We start from the raw sequence: 13,995 nt of genomic DNA, 5'->3' as shown, positions 1-13,995 counted from the left end.
CTTCCCCCTCCCGGGGGTGGGGGTGGGGGCTGCAGAAGGCGGGGGGCACTGATCTGGGCTCCTGGGTCTCCCCTGGGCTGGGTGAGGATGCTTTGGGCCACTTCCATGGCAGCCAGGACAAGAGAGCGAGCAAGCCAGCCAGCCAGGGACGGGGCTGGGGAATCCCGAGAAAGACAGATGACAGAGGAGAAACCGAAATAGGGACAGGACCACAAAGACCCAGAATGAGAAGACAGAGCCGCAAATAAAGCCGGGGCCAGAGACCGGCGCGGAGCCTTGGAAACAAACAGGGGGGGTGGGGGTGGGGGCAGGCTGGGAGACCCGTCACAGCCGCTGCGGGAGAGGTCCCTGGGACCTGGGGGGCTTTCCCAGGGGGGTCCTCGCTGATGTGCCGGCCCCCGGGCCAGGAGGGGCTGGCTGGGTGTGAGGTCAGCAGGTCCGGGGAGGCTGTGTGTGTCCGTCTGTCTGTCCCTGGGGGGTCCCGTCTGGCCTCTGGGGGGTGACGGGGCAGGCTGGCCACAGAGGCAGCTCAAACCTGTCATTAGCGGTGGGAGCCGTGCGGCGGGGGGCCTCCCCGGTCCGAGCCGCGGTCCAGGGCCCGGCAGCCCCGCCCCCCCACCCCCTCCTTGATCCCTGAGGAATCCCGGGAATTGGGAAGTGGGTCCAGATGATGTTGACACAGGAAACAGTCAGCAGCTGCCCAGCCTCAGCCCTGTAGCCCCCTGACCCCCACCCCCGGCCCCCTGCCGAGCCCCCTCGGACCTGTGTCATCTCTGACGGAGGCAGCCCGGGCCCACTCAGCACCCTCCAGGATGTTTACGGGAGGGGGTGCAATGACGGGGGTCAGACTCATGGTTCCCGGAGACTGGGGCTCCCTCAGACCCAGGGGTCCAGGCCCCAGCCAGCCCCTCCTCCCTCAGACCCAGGGGTCCCAGGTCCCCAGTCCCTCCTCCCTCAGACCAGGGGTCCCAGGGCCAGGCCCTCCTCCCTCAGACCCAGGGGTCCCAGGTCCCAAGTCCTTCTCCCTCAGACCCAGGGGTCCAGGCCCCAGCCAGCCCCTCCTCCCTCAGACCAGGGGTCCCAGGGCCCAGGTCCTCCTCCCTCAGACCAGGGGTCCCAGGGCCAGGCCCTCCTCCCTCAGACCCAGGGGTCCCGGGTCCCAAGTCCTTCTCCCTCAGACACAGGAGTCTCGGCCCAGGCCCTCCTCCCTCAGACCCAGGAGTCCAGGTCTCAGGTCCTCTTCCCTCAGACCCAGGGGTCCCAGGGCCCAGGTCTCCTCCCTCAGACCCAGGAGTCTCAGGGCCCAGCCCCTCCTCCCTCAGACCCAGGAGTCTCAGGGCCCAGGCCCTCCTCCCTCAGACCCAGGAGTCTCAGGGCCCAGGCCCTCCTCCCTCAGACCCAGGGGTCCAGGCCTCCAGCCCTCCTCCCTCAGACCCAGGGGTCCAGGCCTCCAGCCTTCCTCTCTCAGACCCAGGGGTCCCAGGTCCCAGGTCCTCCTCCCTCAGACCCAGGAGTCCAGGTCCCCCCCAGCCCCTCCTCCCTCAGACCCAGGAGTCTCAGGGACCAGGCCCTCTTCCCTCAGACCCAGGAGTCCAGGTCCCAGGTCCTCCTCCCTCAGACCCAGGGGTCTCAGGGCCCAGGCCCTCCTCCCTCAGACCCAGGAGTCTCAGGGACCAGGCCCTCCTCCCTCAGACCCAGGAGTCCAGGTCTCAGGCCCTCCTCCCTCAGACCCAGGAGTCCAGGTCCCAGGTCCTCCTCCCTCAGACCCAGGGGTCCCAGGTCCAGGTCTCCTCCCTCAGACCCAGGAGTCTCAGGGACCAGGCCCTCTTCCCTCAGACCCAGGAGTCCAGGTCCCAGGTCCTCCTCCCTCAGACCCAGGGGTCTCAGGGCCCAGGCCCTCCTCCCTCAGACCCAGGGGTCCCAGGTCCCCAGTCCCTCCTCCCTCAGACACAGGAGTCCAGGTCTCAGGCCCTCCTCCCTCAGACCCAGGAGTCCAGGTCTCAGGTCCTCCTCCCTCAGACCCAGGGGTCCAGGTCTCAGGTCCTCCTCCCTCAGACCCAGGAGTCCAGGTCCCAGGTCCTCCTCCCTCAGACCCAGGGGTCTCAGGGCCCAGGCCCTCCTCCCTCAGACCCAGGAGTCTCAGGGACCAGGCCCTCCTCCCTCAGACACAGGAGTCCAGGTCTCAGGCCCTCCTCCCTCAGACCCAGGAGTCCAGGTCCCAGCCCTCCTCCCTCAGACCCAGGAGTCCAGGTCCCAGGTCTCCTCCCTCAGACCCAGGAGTCCAGGTCTCAGGTCCTCCTCCCTCAGACCCAGGGGTCCAGGCCTCCAGCCCTCTCTCCTGCCAGACTCAGGGGCCCCGGCCCAAGCGGGGGATCTGAGAGCCGTCTGTGTTGCACCCTAATGCTGAGTGGATGTCAGGCCGGCAGACGGGCTCATGGTCCTAACGGAGCTCCCTCATGGGAGGATTGGCCCCTCCCCCACCAGCTCATAGCTGGGGAAACAGTTGGAGGTGAGAAATGGGGGTCGTGCCCAGCAGTTGCCCCCACTGGCCAGCCCCGTCCCTGTGCCATCAGGTCCCTAGAAGGCGGCTTGGTGGCACCAGGGGACTCCCGGCCAGGTGCGGGCCTGGGGCTCCAGTGCCCATTGTCTCCCCTCCCCAGGCCCCCTGGTTGCTGGGGGGACCCTTCCCTAACAATGGGGCTCAGTGAGGCTTCGCTCTGCAGCCCCCTCCCCTGGTTGCCAAGGGGAAACACTCCCTAGCAACGGAGTTTCCTGAGAAGGTGGCGGCCACCTGCCGCCGCCATCAGATCCCCCAGGGAAGGGGCGCCCGGGCCGGAGTGCTCCCAGAGCCTCCCACCTCCCCGGTGTCCCGGTGAACGAGGGCGAGCTGCCCGGCCCCAGCCCCTTGCTGGGCACCTCCTGCTGCCCAGGCTGCTGGACAGACTCTCCCCGCGCCCGAGACCCCCACCGGAGCCCCGTGCCCCAACCCTGGCTAGCTCAGGCCGGTGGGAGCCCCGCGCCCCAACCCTGGCTAGCTCAGGCCGGTGGGAGCCCCGCCTGCCCCTGCAGCCTCCCCACAAGGGGACCCTTAGCAACGGAACTTGGAATCCTGGGGCAGGGCAGGCGGGCGGGGCCGGGCTGTTGCTGGGGCGATGTCCTCCAGGGCTCTCCCCACAGAGGCCCCAGGGGTCTGGGGAGGCGACATGGTGGGCTCTGGGATCCCGGTGCTAGGGCTTCTCCTGCTGGTGCAGGGCTCCGTAGGTGAGGGGCCGGGAGAGGGCCGGGGAGCTGCGGAGGGGCCCAGCCCAGCCACAGCTCCGCAACACCACGGCTTTTCTCTGACAGATGGGAATGGAATCCAGGGATTCTTCTATCCGTGGAGTGAGCAGAGGCCGCGATCCTGGGGCCCCAGGGAGGGGAGCCCGGGGCTGACTCCTGGGTCTGAGGGAGGGGCTGGGACTTGAACTCCTGGGTCTGAGGGAGGAGGGCCTGGGACTTGAACTCTTGGGTCTGAGGGAGGAGGCCCTGGGTCTGAGGGAGGAGAGGCTGGGGCCTAAACTCTTGGGTCTGAGGGAGGAGGGGCTGGGACTTGAACTCTTGGGTCTGAGGGAGGAGGGGCTGGGACTTGAACTCCTGGGTCTGAGGGAGGAGGGCCTGGGTCTGAGGGAGGAGGGGCTGGGGCCTAAACTCTTGGGTCTGAGGGAGGAGGGCCTGGGACTTGAACTCTTTGGGTCTGAGGGAGGAGGGCTCTGGGGCCTGGGTCTGAGGGAGGAGGGCCTGGGTCTGAGGGAGGAGGGGCTGGGACTTGAACTCTTTGGGTCTGAGGGAAGAGGCCCTGGGTCTGAGGGAGGAGGGGCTGGGACTTAAACTCTTTGGGTCTGAGGGAGGAGGCCCTGGGTCTGGGGGAGGAGGGGCTGGGGCCTAAACTCTTGGGTCTGAGGGAGGAGGGGCTGGGACTTGAACTCTTGGGTCTGAGGGAGGAGGGGCTGGGATTTGAACTCCTGGGACTGAGGGAGGAGGGCCTGGGTCTGAGGGAGGAGGGGCTGGGGCCTAAACTCTTGGGTCTGAGGGAGGAGGGCCTGGGACTTGAACTCTTTGGGTCTGAGGGAGGAGGGCTCTGGGGCCTGGGTCTGAGGGAGGAGGGCCTGGGTCTGAGGGAGGAGGGGCTGGGACTTGAACTCTTTGGGTCTGAGGGAAGAGGCCCTGGGTCTGAGGGAGGAGGGGCTGGGACTTGAACTCTTTGGGTCTGAGGGAGGAGGCCCTGGGTCTGGGGGAGGAGGGGCTGGGAGCCCGGAGGGATCAAGAGTAAGCAGGCAAGGCCGGCGCCGTGGCTCACTAGGCTAATCCTCCGCCTAGCGGCGCCGGCACACCGGGTTCTAGTCCCGGTCGGGGCGCCGGATTCTGTCCCGGTTGCCCCTCTTCCAGGCCAGCTCTCTGCTGTGGCCCGGGAGTGCAGTGGAGGATGGCCCAGGTGCTTGGGCCCTGCACCCCATGGGAGACCAGGAAAAGCACCTGGCTCCTGGCTCCTGCCATCGGATCAGCGCGGTGCGCCGGCCGCAGCGCGCCAGCCGTGGCGGCCATTGGAGGGTGAACCAACGGCAAAGGAAGGCCTTTCTCTCTGTTTCTCTCTCTCTCACTGTCCACTCTGCCTGTCAAAAAAAAAAAAAAAAAAAAAAAAAAAAAAGAGTAAGCAGGCAGGCCAGCCTGGCTTTGGGGCCCCGGTGCCTGAGGCTGCCCACGGTGCCTGGCCCCCAGGCTGCGAGGGGGACGTGTGGGACCGGGAGAGCTGCGGGGGCCAGGCGGCCATTGAGAACCCCAACCTGTGCCTGCGCCTGCGCTGCTGCTACCGCGACGGGGTCTGCTACCACCAACGGCCGGACGGTGAGAGCCGGGGCCGGGGCCGGGGCCGGGGCCGGGGCTGGCAGCGGGGCGGCTCGGGTCCTCAAGCCGCCCACTTTGCGCAGAGAACATGCGTAGGAAGCACATGTGGGCCCTGGGCTGGACGTGCGGAGGCCTCCTCTTCCTGATCTCCAGCATCTGCCTGTTTTGGTGAGCGGGGCGGCCTGGGGGGGGGGCAGGGCCCCCAGGGGCCGGCAGACGGGCCCCAGGCTGAGCGTGTGCCCCACCCCCAACAGGTGGGCCAAGCGCCAGGACATGCTGCACCTGCCGGTGTTCCTGCAGGGCAAATGTGACTTGTCCAGGACGGTCTCGCTGCTGTCCAAGGACCGGGCCAGCGAGAAAAAGACGCCGTCCGTCGGCAGCGTGCCGGCCTCCCTGCCCACCGAGGCGGCGGAAACCGGGGGCACGGAGGGGGAAGGCACGGAAGGAGGCGAGGAAACAGAGGGGGGCGAGGAAGAGGATTAGGGGCGTCCCTGGGGGACCCCTCAATAAAGATAGAATGTGTAGTCAGACGTTTTCTTCTCTGAGAGCCACAGGGGCAGCCCGGGCAGGGGACGTGTGCGTGGCTTTGGTGTGTGCGGGGTCAGAGTGGAGGGGGACCTGGGCTGGGCAGTGGTCCTGTGTGGTGCGAGCTGAGTAGGACCTGGGCTGAAGAGGACTCCGGCTGTGGTCCCGGGGGAGCTGAGCCTCCGACAAGCGAGCTGGGGCTAGGTGGGGTGGGGGCCGAGCACTGGGGAGGGGCCAGGCTACGCCCAGCGCGTCAAACCGGGACTTGCTGCACCTGTCTGCCGGAAGCTCCTCCGCCGACCCACAGGTCCCCGTCCTGGACGCCTGGGCCTCCCCTAGCCACGGACTCGGCTCCCAGACTGCCCGCTGCCCGGCCGGAATCTTGGAAGACTGCTTCCACCCCAAGACTCATCCCGGCTGACCGCCTCCCCCCTCCCCACCCCCAGGAAATGCGCCCCCAAATAAATATCTCGCCAGTCTGGTTTGTCCCTGCGTCTGCTTTTCTGAAGACCCAAATCAACACAGGCTGAGTGGGCGGCTCCGGCTTCCAGGTCCCCTCCGAAAGGCTAGCATGATGCTGGCTCCCGTGTCCCCAGGGGCTGTGGGTCCCCCAAGGGGTGGCCACATTCCCGCGGGCCCCTGCCCTGGCCCAACACCAGCGCAGTCCCTCTCCCAGACAGACAAGCAGGCTGGAGGCAGAGGCCTTTATCCGAGCGTGGATATGCCGGGCAGGCGGGCGTCCCAGCAGCCGGCTGGGTGAGGGCAGGTGCACAGCTCAGTCCGCTCCTCATGGATGGGGCGTGGGGTGGTCTGCAGGAGAGAGGGTGGCGTCAGTGACCGCTCCTGCAGGACCCCCTCCCCCGTGCCTGTCTTCCCAGCCCCCTGCCTGGACTCAGGCTTGCTTGTGGCCCCTGCATTCCTGCTGCCCCGTTTGATGCCAACCCCCCCGCCACATGTGGGAGTGCCTTTAACTCAGTGGGATCCACTGCAGCAAGACAGGAAGAGAGGCAGAGAAGCGGGGAAAGGCAGAGGGAGGGAGCGAGACCCGGAGAGACGGAGACCCAGGCAGAGACGAGACCCGGAGAGACGGGGACCCAGGCAGAGACGAGACCCGGAGAGACGGGGACGCAGGCAGAGACGAGACCCGGAGAGACGGGGACGCCGGCAGAGACGAGACCCGGAGAGACGGGGACCCGGGCAGAGACGAGACCCGGAGAGACGGGGACCCGGGCAGAGACGAGACCCGGAGAGACGGGGACCCGGGCAGAGACGAGACCCGGAGAGACGGGGACCCGGGCAGAGACGAGACCCGGAGAGACGGGGACCCGGGCAGAGACGAGACCCGGAGAGACGGGGACCCGGGCAGAGACGAGACCCGGAGAGACGGGGACCCGGGCAGAGACGAGACCCGGAGAGACGGGGACCCGGGCAGAGACGAGACCCGGAGAGACGGGGACCCGGGCAGAGACGAGACCCGGAGAGACGGGGACCCGGGCAGAGACGAGACCCGGGGAGACGGGGACCCAGGCAGAGATGGAGGAAGAGAAGTGGGTGAGGGAGGCTCTGCCCCTCTTCTCAGCTAGCTTTGCTTCGCAGGGAGCGGGAGACCGCAGAGCTGGAACGTGTGGGTCTCTGTTCACCCAAGTCCCGTGTGCTTGGTATGCTGGCGGCACCTCGCCTGCACACGGGACAGGCCCTGTGTCGGACAGGACCCGGCGTCCTCTGAGAGGGGCCGTCGCGCTAGTCAGCTCGGCCTGAGCCTCGCTCTAGGACGTGCAGGGTCTGGGCACTCTGAAGGGTCCTCCAGGGTGACTTTGGCCCCAGGAGATGGCGCTCGCCTTCGACGGCAAAGGCGGCCTCGGCCCGCGCTTCGCCTCTGGGCAGAGCGCTCGTCCTCCGTGAGATCAGTGTCCTCGTCTGCACTACAGGACGTGTGGCCACTCCGAGCGCTCCGCGCCGGCCTCACCGGGACAGCACGACACCCCTCCGACGGCACGCGTGCCAGCCCCGGGGAGTTCAGTTCCCTCACGGGCACCACCGAGCCCTCTGGGAATGGATTCAGTGGTCTGGCCGCTGTCCCCCCTCAGCCCCTCAGCCCAGCCACCCACCCATGCACCTGTCCACCTGTCCATCAGTGCACACCATCATTTCAGCCACCTGAACAACCAATGCAACCGCAGCCATCCATCAGCTGATGTGCTGACCAATCCACCGCCCACCACATCTACTATCAACCAACTCACCCACCCACTCAGCAATCCATCACCAGTCCATCCATCCACCAGCTCACCCCCACCCCGCACACACACACTGACCTATGCAGGCATCAGCTTTGCCTGGGTTCCCACTTCCCTGGAAAAATGCCAGGAGCAGACACCAAACCAGGGCACTTCCTGTGTGGTGGGAGAGACGGCAGCAGCAACAACCACACGTGGGCACACACACGCACGCACACGCACACACACGCACAGCACTGGGTCATCCAAGCAGCCGCAGCCTTCCGCTCACGGAAGAGCAGAGAAGTCGAGTTCGTTTGTTCTTTTTAAAATACATGTTACAGGTGCCGGCGCTGTGGTGCAGCAGGTTAACGCCCTGGCTTGAAGCCCCGGCATCCTATACGGGCACCGGTTCTAGTCCCAGCTGCTCCTCTTTCGATCCAGCTCTCTGCAGTGGCCTGGAAAAGCAGTGGAAGATGGCCCAAGTGCTTGGGCCCCTGCACCAGTGTGGGAGACCCCTGCACCACGTGGGCGGCGGGAACCACCCTCTGCTGCCCTCCTGGGCGCACTGGCAGGGAGCTGGATGGGAAGTGGAGCAGCCGGGACTCCTCCACCCACCCCTCCTACGGGATGTCAGCGTTGCAGGCGGCGGCTGCACCCACTGTGCCACAGCGCTGGCCCCGAGTTGGTTCTTAAAGGACACTCGGGAGAAGTTTCCGGGTGCTGTGGAGACAGCAAGGGCGGGCGCTCTTGGTGTGGAGCGCGGCACAGGCAGGGGCCCATGGTGAGAGTCAGGCCAAGAAACCACGGGCAGGACTCGGAGCGCAATGCGTCCGCAGCAGGCTAATGTTTAGGGGTCCTGGCCGGCGCCGCGGCTCACTAGGCTAATCCTCCACCTTGCGGTGCCGGCACACCGGGTTCTAGTCCCGGTCGGGGCGCCGGATTCTGTCCCGGTTGCCCCTCTTCCAGGCCAGCCCTCTGCTGTGGCCAGGGAGTGCAGTGGAGGATGGCCCAAGTGCTTGGGCCCTGCACCCGCATGGGAGACCAGGAGAAGCACCTGGCTCCTGCCTTCGGATCAGCGTGGTGTGCCGGCTGCAGCGCGCCAGCCGTGGCGGCCATTGGAGGCTGAACCAGCGGCAAAGGAAGACCTTTCTCTCTGTCTCTCTCTCTCACTGTCCACTCTGCCTGTCAAAATAAATAAATAAATAATAAATAAATAAATAAAATGTTTAGGGGTCCTGGCTGCTCCATGTCCCATCCAGCTCCCTGCTGATGGCCTGGGGAGGCCGCAGAACATGGCCCGAGTGCTTGGGCCCCTGCACCCATGAGGGAGACCCGGATGGAGCTCCAGGCTCCTGGCTTTGGTCTGGCCCAGCCCCAGCCTGGATGTTGTGGCCATTTAGGGAATGAGCAGCAGATGTAAGATCCACCCCCCCCATGCCCCATCTCTTGTTTTTAAAGATTTATTTATTTATTTGAGAGGCAGAGTTATAGAGAGAGAGAAAGAGAGAGAGAGAGAGAGGTCTTCATCCACCGGTTCACTCCCCAAATGGCCGCAACGGCCAGAGCTGGGCCGATCCGAAGCCAGGAACCAGGAGCTTCCTCTGGGTCTCCCACGTGGGTGCAGGGGTCTGAGCATTTAGGCCATTTCCCACTGCCTTCCCAGGCCATTGGCAGGGAGCTGGGTCAGAAGTGGAGCATCGGGGACTCAAATCGGCGCCCATATGGGATGCCGGCACTGCAGCTGGAGGCTTTACCTGCCACACCACAGCGCCGGCCCCTCTCCCCCTCTCCCTCTCTAACTGCCTTTCAAGTAAGTAATTTTTTTTTTTTCTAAAGGATTCAGGCCATCTGATGGGTAGGGACCCCTACCCATCTGTGACGCAGGGACGCACTAGGTACTCACGCAGCAGTGAGCGGCGTGGTGTGGACCAGAAGGCAACACCAGGCCAGGTGGAGAGCAGGAGGGCTACGAGAGGGGCGAGGGACCCAGCAGTCCTGTCTCCTCCCGCTCTGCCCTTCTCAGAGAACCCGGGCAAGGGTGGCGCCTCTCCGGGCCTGTCTCCCGCGCCGCGCCGCGGGACGGGGACCCAGTCACACCGGAAGATTCCAACAGGCCTTGGGCGCCTCGCGCCTGGAGGGAGAGGGGAGCCTCCAGATGTGGGCAACCCCGACTCTTCCTACCTGCGGCCAGGGCTTCCCTCTAAGCCTGCGCCCCCCGAGCCACGGCCTCCACTCTCTGCCTCCGTGGGCCTGCGGTCTCCACCTCGCCCCGCCCCTTCCCCGGCCTCTCCAACTCGGTCTCTGCTGGTCTCTCCGGGGTTCGCCAGCTCACCTGGGGGCTCACTCGCTGCCCGCGCCCGCCGCCCCGGGGCCGGCCTCGAGCGTGGCGAGCTGCAGGCGCACGCGGCGGGCGGCGGCGGCGGGCGGCGGGGGCGCGCGGGCGGCTCGGCGCGCCCCCCGGGAGCCGGGCGCGGCGCGCGGGCCGGCGGCGGGCGCCGACCAGCGGCGGGAGAGCTTGCGCGCGAGGCGGGCGAGCGCCGTGGGCCGCAGGCCGTAGTCGCGCTCCAGCTCCTGGCGCGAGATCTCGATGTTGCCCGTGTACCAGAGGATCCAGCCGAGCAGGCTCAGGAAGACGAGCAGCGCGCCCGAGTAGATGAGCAAGTCGCCGAAGTCGCGGCCGCGCACCTGCAGCTGCGCGAACACGCCGGTCAGCAGCGCCGCCATGCCCGCCACGTCCAGCGCCACGGCCAGCAGCAGCGCCATCCGGCAGCGGCCCAGGCCGGCCGCGGGCGCGGGCGCGGGCGCGGGCGCCGGTGCGGACGGTGCTCCCGGCGGGAGCCCCTGCGAGGCGCACACCGCCGCCACCGCCGCCATGGCCCTGCCCCTGCCCCTGCCCCTGCGCTGGCAGAGAGCGTTCCGGGGTGCGGCCCGGCCCGGCCCGGGCGGGGCGGGGTCTGGGGACGGCGCCAGGTGTGCCCAGCGCCCGCCTGGTTACCTGAGCCGAGCTGGGAGCGGGCTGCCCAGGCTCGGTGGGGGGAGCCCCCGGGGGTGGCGTCTAGGACAGAGGCGGTCGCTGAGAGGCCTGTGCCGCACAGGTGGGGGTGGCCCGGGACCCCTACCCTTCAAGGAGCCGGGGAGTGGGGGAACACGTGGCCAAAACTTCCCGGTGCGTAATGGAGGCGCCTGGCGCTCCGGCGTGCGCAACAGGCCGCTTAGCGCGAACAGGGGGGCTCAGAAGCAATACCGGACGGACGAGGCCTCGTGGAGAGCAGAGAACGAAGTGTCTGGCTGCTGAGGGAGGAACCAGCGGGCACTGTGGGAGCCCCGTCCCCAGAGTGGGGGCTCCATCCAGTGAGCCGCAGGGCACAGAGGCCCCCAGCGCACCGGCAGCGTGCCCACCGCGGGGCCAGCCCAAGGGCACAGGCAGGGACCCGACACAGGCCCTGCCCTCAGGGAGTGCGGGGAGCAGCTGCGAGGCAAGGTGCACAAGTGGACGGGACACCGGCACTGTCCCCCCTTTAGGCCGCCCCAGCTCCAGCCTGCGCGCGTGACTTCTGCTCCCCCAACCGACGGCAGGGGACGTCAGGACCCTGGGTGCAGAAGCCAGGGCGGTGGGCGTTGCACAATGGACAGGCAGAGGAGGTGCAGGTAGGGGGGTGGGCACCTTGCAGGGGAGTGTCCGGGGCCAGCGCCAGCTCTGGCCCAGCGTCCAGCCAGTGCACGCCCTGGAAAGCAGGTGCGGGGGACCCTGCTCCCCAAAGTGGGCTACCCCGCTGGAGTTCCGGCGCCTGTTTGTGAACATTTTTTTGTGTGGGCGGGAGATCTCTGTCTTTCAAATAAAATGAAATAAAAATGTTATAAAAAGAAGGGGGCAGCGAGGCCCCGGGGGAGAGGCTGGGCAGAGCCGAGTGGAACCCCTAAAGAGAACCAGGACGGCCGCGCGCAAACCTCTCTTCCTACGGCGACTTTCCCTCAGGAGAAACCCACGCCCCCGGGGAGGAGAGAGCCGCCAGGCGCTTCCATTCCCGGCTCTCCTCGGACTCCTAAAACGGTCAGACCCCGGGGAGACTGCCGGCATGAGCCGAAGGGTTCCGAACGCGGCCGAACTCCTTCCGAGTGTCTCCGAGCAGGCCCGAAGTGGGCTGGTGGGCATGGGGCGGGGCAAAGAGGGGGGAGGAGCCGCCCCTCGGGAGTTTCCGGAGGCTCCGAAAATGGCCGAACGGGGGGCGGAGACAGCCGAGGGCTAGCAGGGACCGGAAACACCAGAAGCCGCCGTTAAGTCTGGGCTGAAGTAGTTCCCACATTCACACGTCCATTCATAAGACAGATGTTTATGAGCGCCCATCGCGTATGAAGCCCCACGCCGAGCTCTGAGTGACAAGTCCTCCGTGGGAGCCCGGCGGCGGGAGTTCGCCACCACACAACGCGCCTCCGCCTCTCCAGCCGAAGAGCTCCGAAGGCTCCCGAGGGGTGCGTGACGGGCCGACGGAAATAGCCGAGCCCACCCGCCGGCTTCCGAGGCGGGCCCAGGGCGGAAGCGGAAGTGCGTGCGCGGTATTAAAGGCGTCGCCCCGCCCCCGGCGTGCCTCTTTCCGTCTCCGGCAGCCTCGGCGCGAGGAGGTGAGCGTGGTCCCTCCGCCTGGCCAGCATGGCGGCCGGCTCCCGCGTTCTCTGCCCTCTCCGGGCACGCGAGAGCGCCCGCGTCCTCCCTTTCGGGTCCCGTCGCGTCGGGCGCTGCCGCCGTAGGCCCGGTCGCTGACAGCTGTGCGCGCCCCGTTTCTCCGCAGCCGCCGCCATGTCCGCGCACCTGCAGTGGATGGTCGTGCGCAACTGCTCCAGCTTCCTGATCAAGAGGAACAAGCAGACGTACAGCACGGTGAGCGAGCGGGGCCGGGCCGCGGGGCCGGGGCGGGGGCCGGGGCACCCCCGCGCGGGCCTCGCCCCTCACCTCGCCCCGCGCCGCCCCCGCGCCAGGAGCCCAACAACCTGAAGGCCCGCAACTCGTTCCGCTACAACGGGCTTATCCACCGCAAGACCGTGGGCGTGGAGCCGGCGGCCGACGGCAAGGGCGTCGTGGTGGTCATGAAGCGCAGATCCGGTGAGCGGGGTGCGGGCGGGGCCGGGGGCGCGCTGCCGGCGTGGGGGCCGCGCCAGGACTGCACCACCCCAGCGCGCTGCTTTTCCGGATTAAGTACTTCTGCACCTGCGGTGGGTGCCGTCTCCTCTCCCAGGTGCGGGAAGGAGGCCGGCTGGGGGCTCAGGGCTGGGCCCCGCCTTCCGCCTGGGGCCCCAGGAGGCCCCCTCCCCCCAGGCCTTGCTAGCTGGACGTTGTCTGCGACCCTGGGCGGCGGGGCCCTCATGGTCCCCCTGGTGCCTGCACGTCAGGGGCAGGGCTGCAGCTGGGCCTTTAGCCTCCCCTGGCCAGCTCTGGCCCTGTGTCGTTCAGGGGGTGGGAGATGTCCTCGGCCGGTCGCCTCCGCTCCCAGGCCTGTGTGTGGGGAGCCCGGCGTCGGGGGCCCTGGGAGGAGCCTGACCTGGTCCAGGGCACTGAGATGCGGCTGGGAGGGCTGAGCCCTGGACTCTGCCCAACCAGGCCAGCGGAAGCCGGCCACCTCGTACGTGCGCACCACCATCAACAAGAACGCCCGGGCCACGCTCAGCAGCATCCGGCACATGATTCGCAAGAACAAGTACCGTCCTGACCTGCGCATGGTGAGCGGGCGCGGGGGCCGGCCAGACTGGGGGCATTCGGGGGCGGGGTCCTCGCCAGGACTGGGGGCAGCTGGGGGGTGGGGTCCTCGCCAGGACTGGGGGGCAGACAGCTTGTGGGGGCGGGGTGCGCTGATCCAGGACCAGGGGAGACAGCTTGCGGGGGCGGGGTTCTGGCCAGGACTGGGGTCCTTGCTGGGTTGCGCTGAGCTGACCCTGCCCTGCCCGCCCTCAGGCCGCCATCCGCAGAGCCAGCGCCATCCTGCGCAGCCAGAAGCCCGTGATGGTGAAGAGGAAGCGCACCCGCCCCACCAAGAGCTCCTGAGCCCCTGCCCACAATAAACAGTCAGACCTGTCGCACCGGCCTCTGGTGTGGCTCCGGGCGCCGGCCCTGCGTGCGGGCACTCCCGTGCAGGCTTACTTAGGTGCTGGTGTTGGGCACAGTGGGTCACACACCTCTGCGGTGCCGCAGCCCATGTGCGTGCTGGTTTGAATCGCGGCTACTAAAGAGCAGGTGGGCTGGGGTGTGGGCACTGCACCCCGTGGTAGGAGACTGGAGGAAGCTGCTGGCGGCCTGCCCGGTCACAGGTGTTGCAGCCAGGTGGGGAGTGGACCACCAGGTGCCTCTCCCTCTCTCTCGCTGTCAAACCTTAAAAGGCGT

The 13,995-nt window shown here is 67.6% G+C and overlaps 4 protein-coding genes across 4 annotated transcripts; 3 read left to right on the top strand and 1 right to left on the bottom strand.

Moving 5' to 3' along the window:
* Window positions 1-715: 715 nt before the first annotated feature.
* Window positions 716-2,708, top strand: LOC138846775 (basic proline-rich protein-like). The gene is made up of 2 exons (XM_070063474.1): window positions 716-2,033; window positions 2,661-2,708. The coding sequence occupies exons 1-2, from the start codon at window positions 813-815 to the stop codon at window positions 2,706-2,708; spliced, it is 1,269 nt and encodes a 422-aa protein (XP_069919575.1). The 5' UTR covers window positions 716-812.
* Window positions 2,709-2,822: 114 nt separating this feature from the next.
* TMEM190 (transmembrane protein 190) lies at window positions 2,823-5,405 on the top strand. The gene is made up of 5 exons (XM_051831109.2): window positions 2,823-3,261; window positions 3,346-3,381; window positions 4,756-4,881; window positions 4,965-5,049; window positions 5,136-5,405. Exons 1-5 carry the CDS (start codon window positions 3,153-3,155, stop codon window positions 5,362-5,364), a joined length of 585 nt encoding a protein of 194 aa, XP_051687069.1. The 5' UTR covers window positions 2,823-3,152; the 3' UTR covers window positions 5,365-5,405.
* TMEM238 (transmembrane protein 238) lies at window positions 5,135-10,551 on the bottom strand. Its single transcript, XM_051831110.2, has 2 exons — window positions 9,958-10,551; window positions 5,135-6,216 (listed from the first exon to the last, which is right to left on the bottom strand). Exon 1 carries the CDS (start codon window positions 10,497-10,499, stop codon window positions 9,966-9,968), a length of 534 nt encoding a protein of 177 aa, XP_051687070.2. The 5' UTR covers window positions 10,500-10,551; the 3' UTR covers window positions 5,135-6,216; window positions 9,958-9,965.
* A 1,221-nt stretch (window positions 10,552-11,772) lies between these two features.
* On the top strand, window positions 11,773-13,699 carry RPL28 (ribosomal protein L28). Its single transcript, XM_051842214.2, has 5 exons — window positions 11,773-12,245; window positions 12,413-12,501; window positions 12,600-12,723; window positions 13,219-13,337; window positions 13,570-13,699. The coding sequence occupies exons 2-5, from the start codon at window positions 12,421-12,423 to the stop codon at window positions 13,657-13,659; spliced, it is 414 nt and encodes a 137-aa protein (XP_051698174.1). The 5' UTR covers window positions 11,773-12,245; window positions 12,413-12,420; the 3' UTR covers window positions 13,660-13,699.
* The last annotated feature ends 296 nt before the right edge of the window (window positions 13,700-13,995 follow it).

The sequence above is a fragment of the Oryctolagus cuniculus genome, chromosome 18, assembly GCF_964237555.1.
Source record: "Oryctolagus cuniculus chromosome 18, mOryCun1.1, whole genome shotgun sequence".
Classification (NCBI taxonomy): Eukaryota; Metazoa; Chordata; class Mammalia; order Lagomorpha; family Leporidae; genus Oryctolagus; species Oryctolagus cuniculus.
Note: the sequence above shows the minus strand (reverse complement) of the source record. Positions and strands in the feature narration are given on the sequence as shown.

Excerpts from the sequence above, each read along its gene's own strand:
- LOC138846775 (XM_070063474.1), top strand. The coding sequence starts at position 813 with ATGTTTACGGGAGGGGGTGCAATGACGGGGGTCAGACTCATGGTTCCC. Across the intron at positions 2,034-2,660 it reads CCTCAGACCCAGGGGTCCAG|GCCCCCTGGTTGCTGGGGGG; the intron begins GTCTCAGGTCCT and ends TCCCCTCCCCAG.
- TMEM190 (XM_051831109.2), top strand. The coding sequence starts at position 3,153 with ATGTCCTCCAGGGCTCTCCCCACAGAGGCCCCAGGGGTCTGGGGAGGC. Across the intron at positions 3,262-3,345 it reads GCTGGTGCAGGGCTCCGTAG|ATGGGAATGGAATCCAGGGA; the intron begins GTGAGGGGCCGG and ends TTTCTCTGACAG. Across the intron at positions 5,050-5,135 it reads TCCAGCATCTGCCTGTTTTG|GTGGGCCAAGCGCCAGGACA; the intron begins GTGAGCGGGGCG and ends CACCCCCAACAG.
- TMEM238 (XM_051831110.2), bottom strand. The coding sequence starts at position 10,499 with ATGGCGGCGGTGGCGGCGGTGTGCGCCTCGCAGGGGCTCCCGCCGGGA.
- RPL28 (XM_051842214.2), top strand. The coding sequence starts at position 12,421 with ATGTCCGCGCACCTGCAGTGGATGGTCGTGCGCAACTGCTCCAGCTTC. Across the intron at positions 12,502-12,599 it reads ACAAGCAGACGTACAGCACG|GAGCCCAACAACCTGAAGGC; the intron begins GTGAGCGAGCGG and ends CCCCCGCGCCAG. Across the intron at positions 12,724-13,218 it reads GGTCATGAAGCGCAGATCCG|GCCAGCGGAAGCCGGCCACC; the intron begins GTGAGCGGGGTG and ends CTGCCCAACCAG.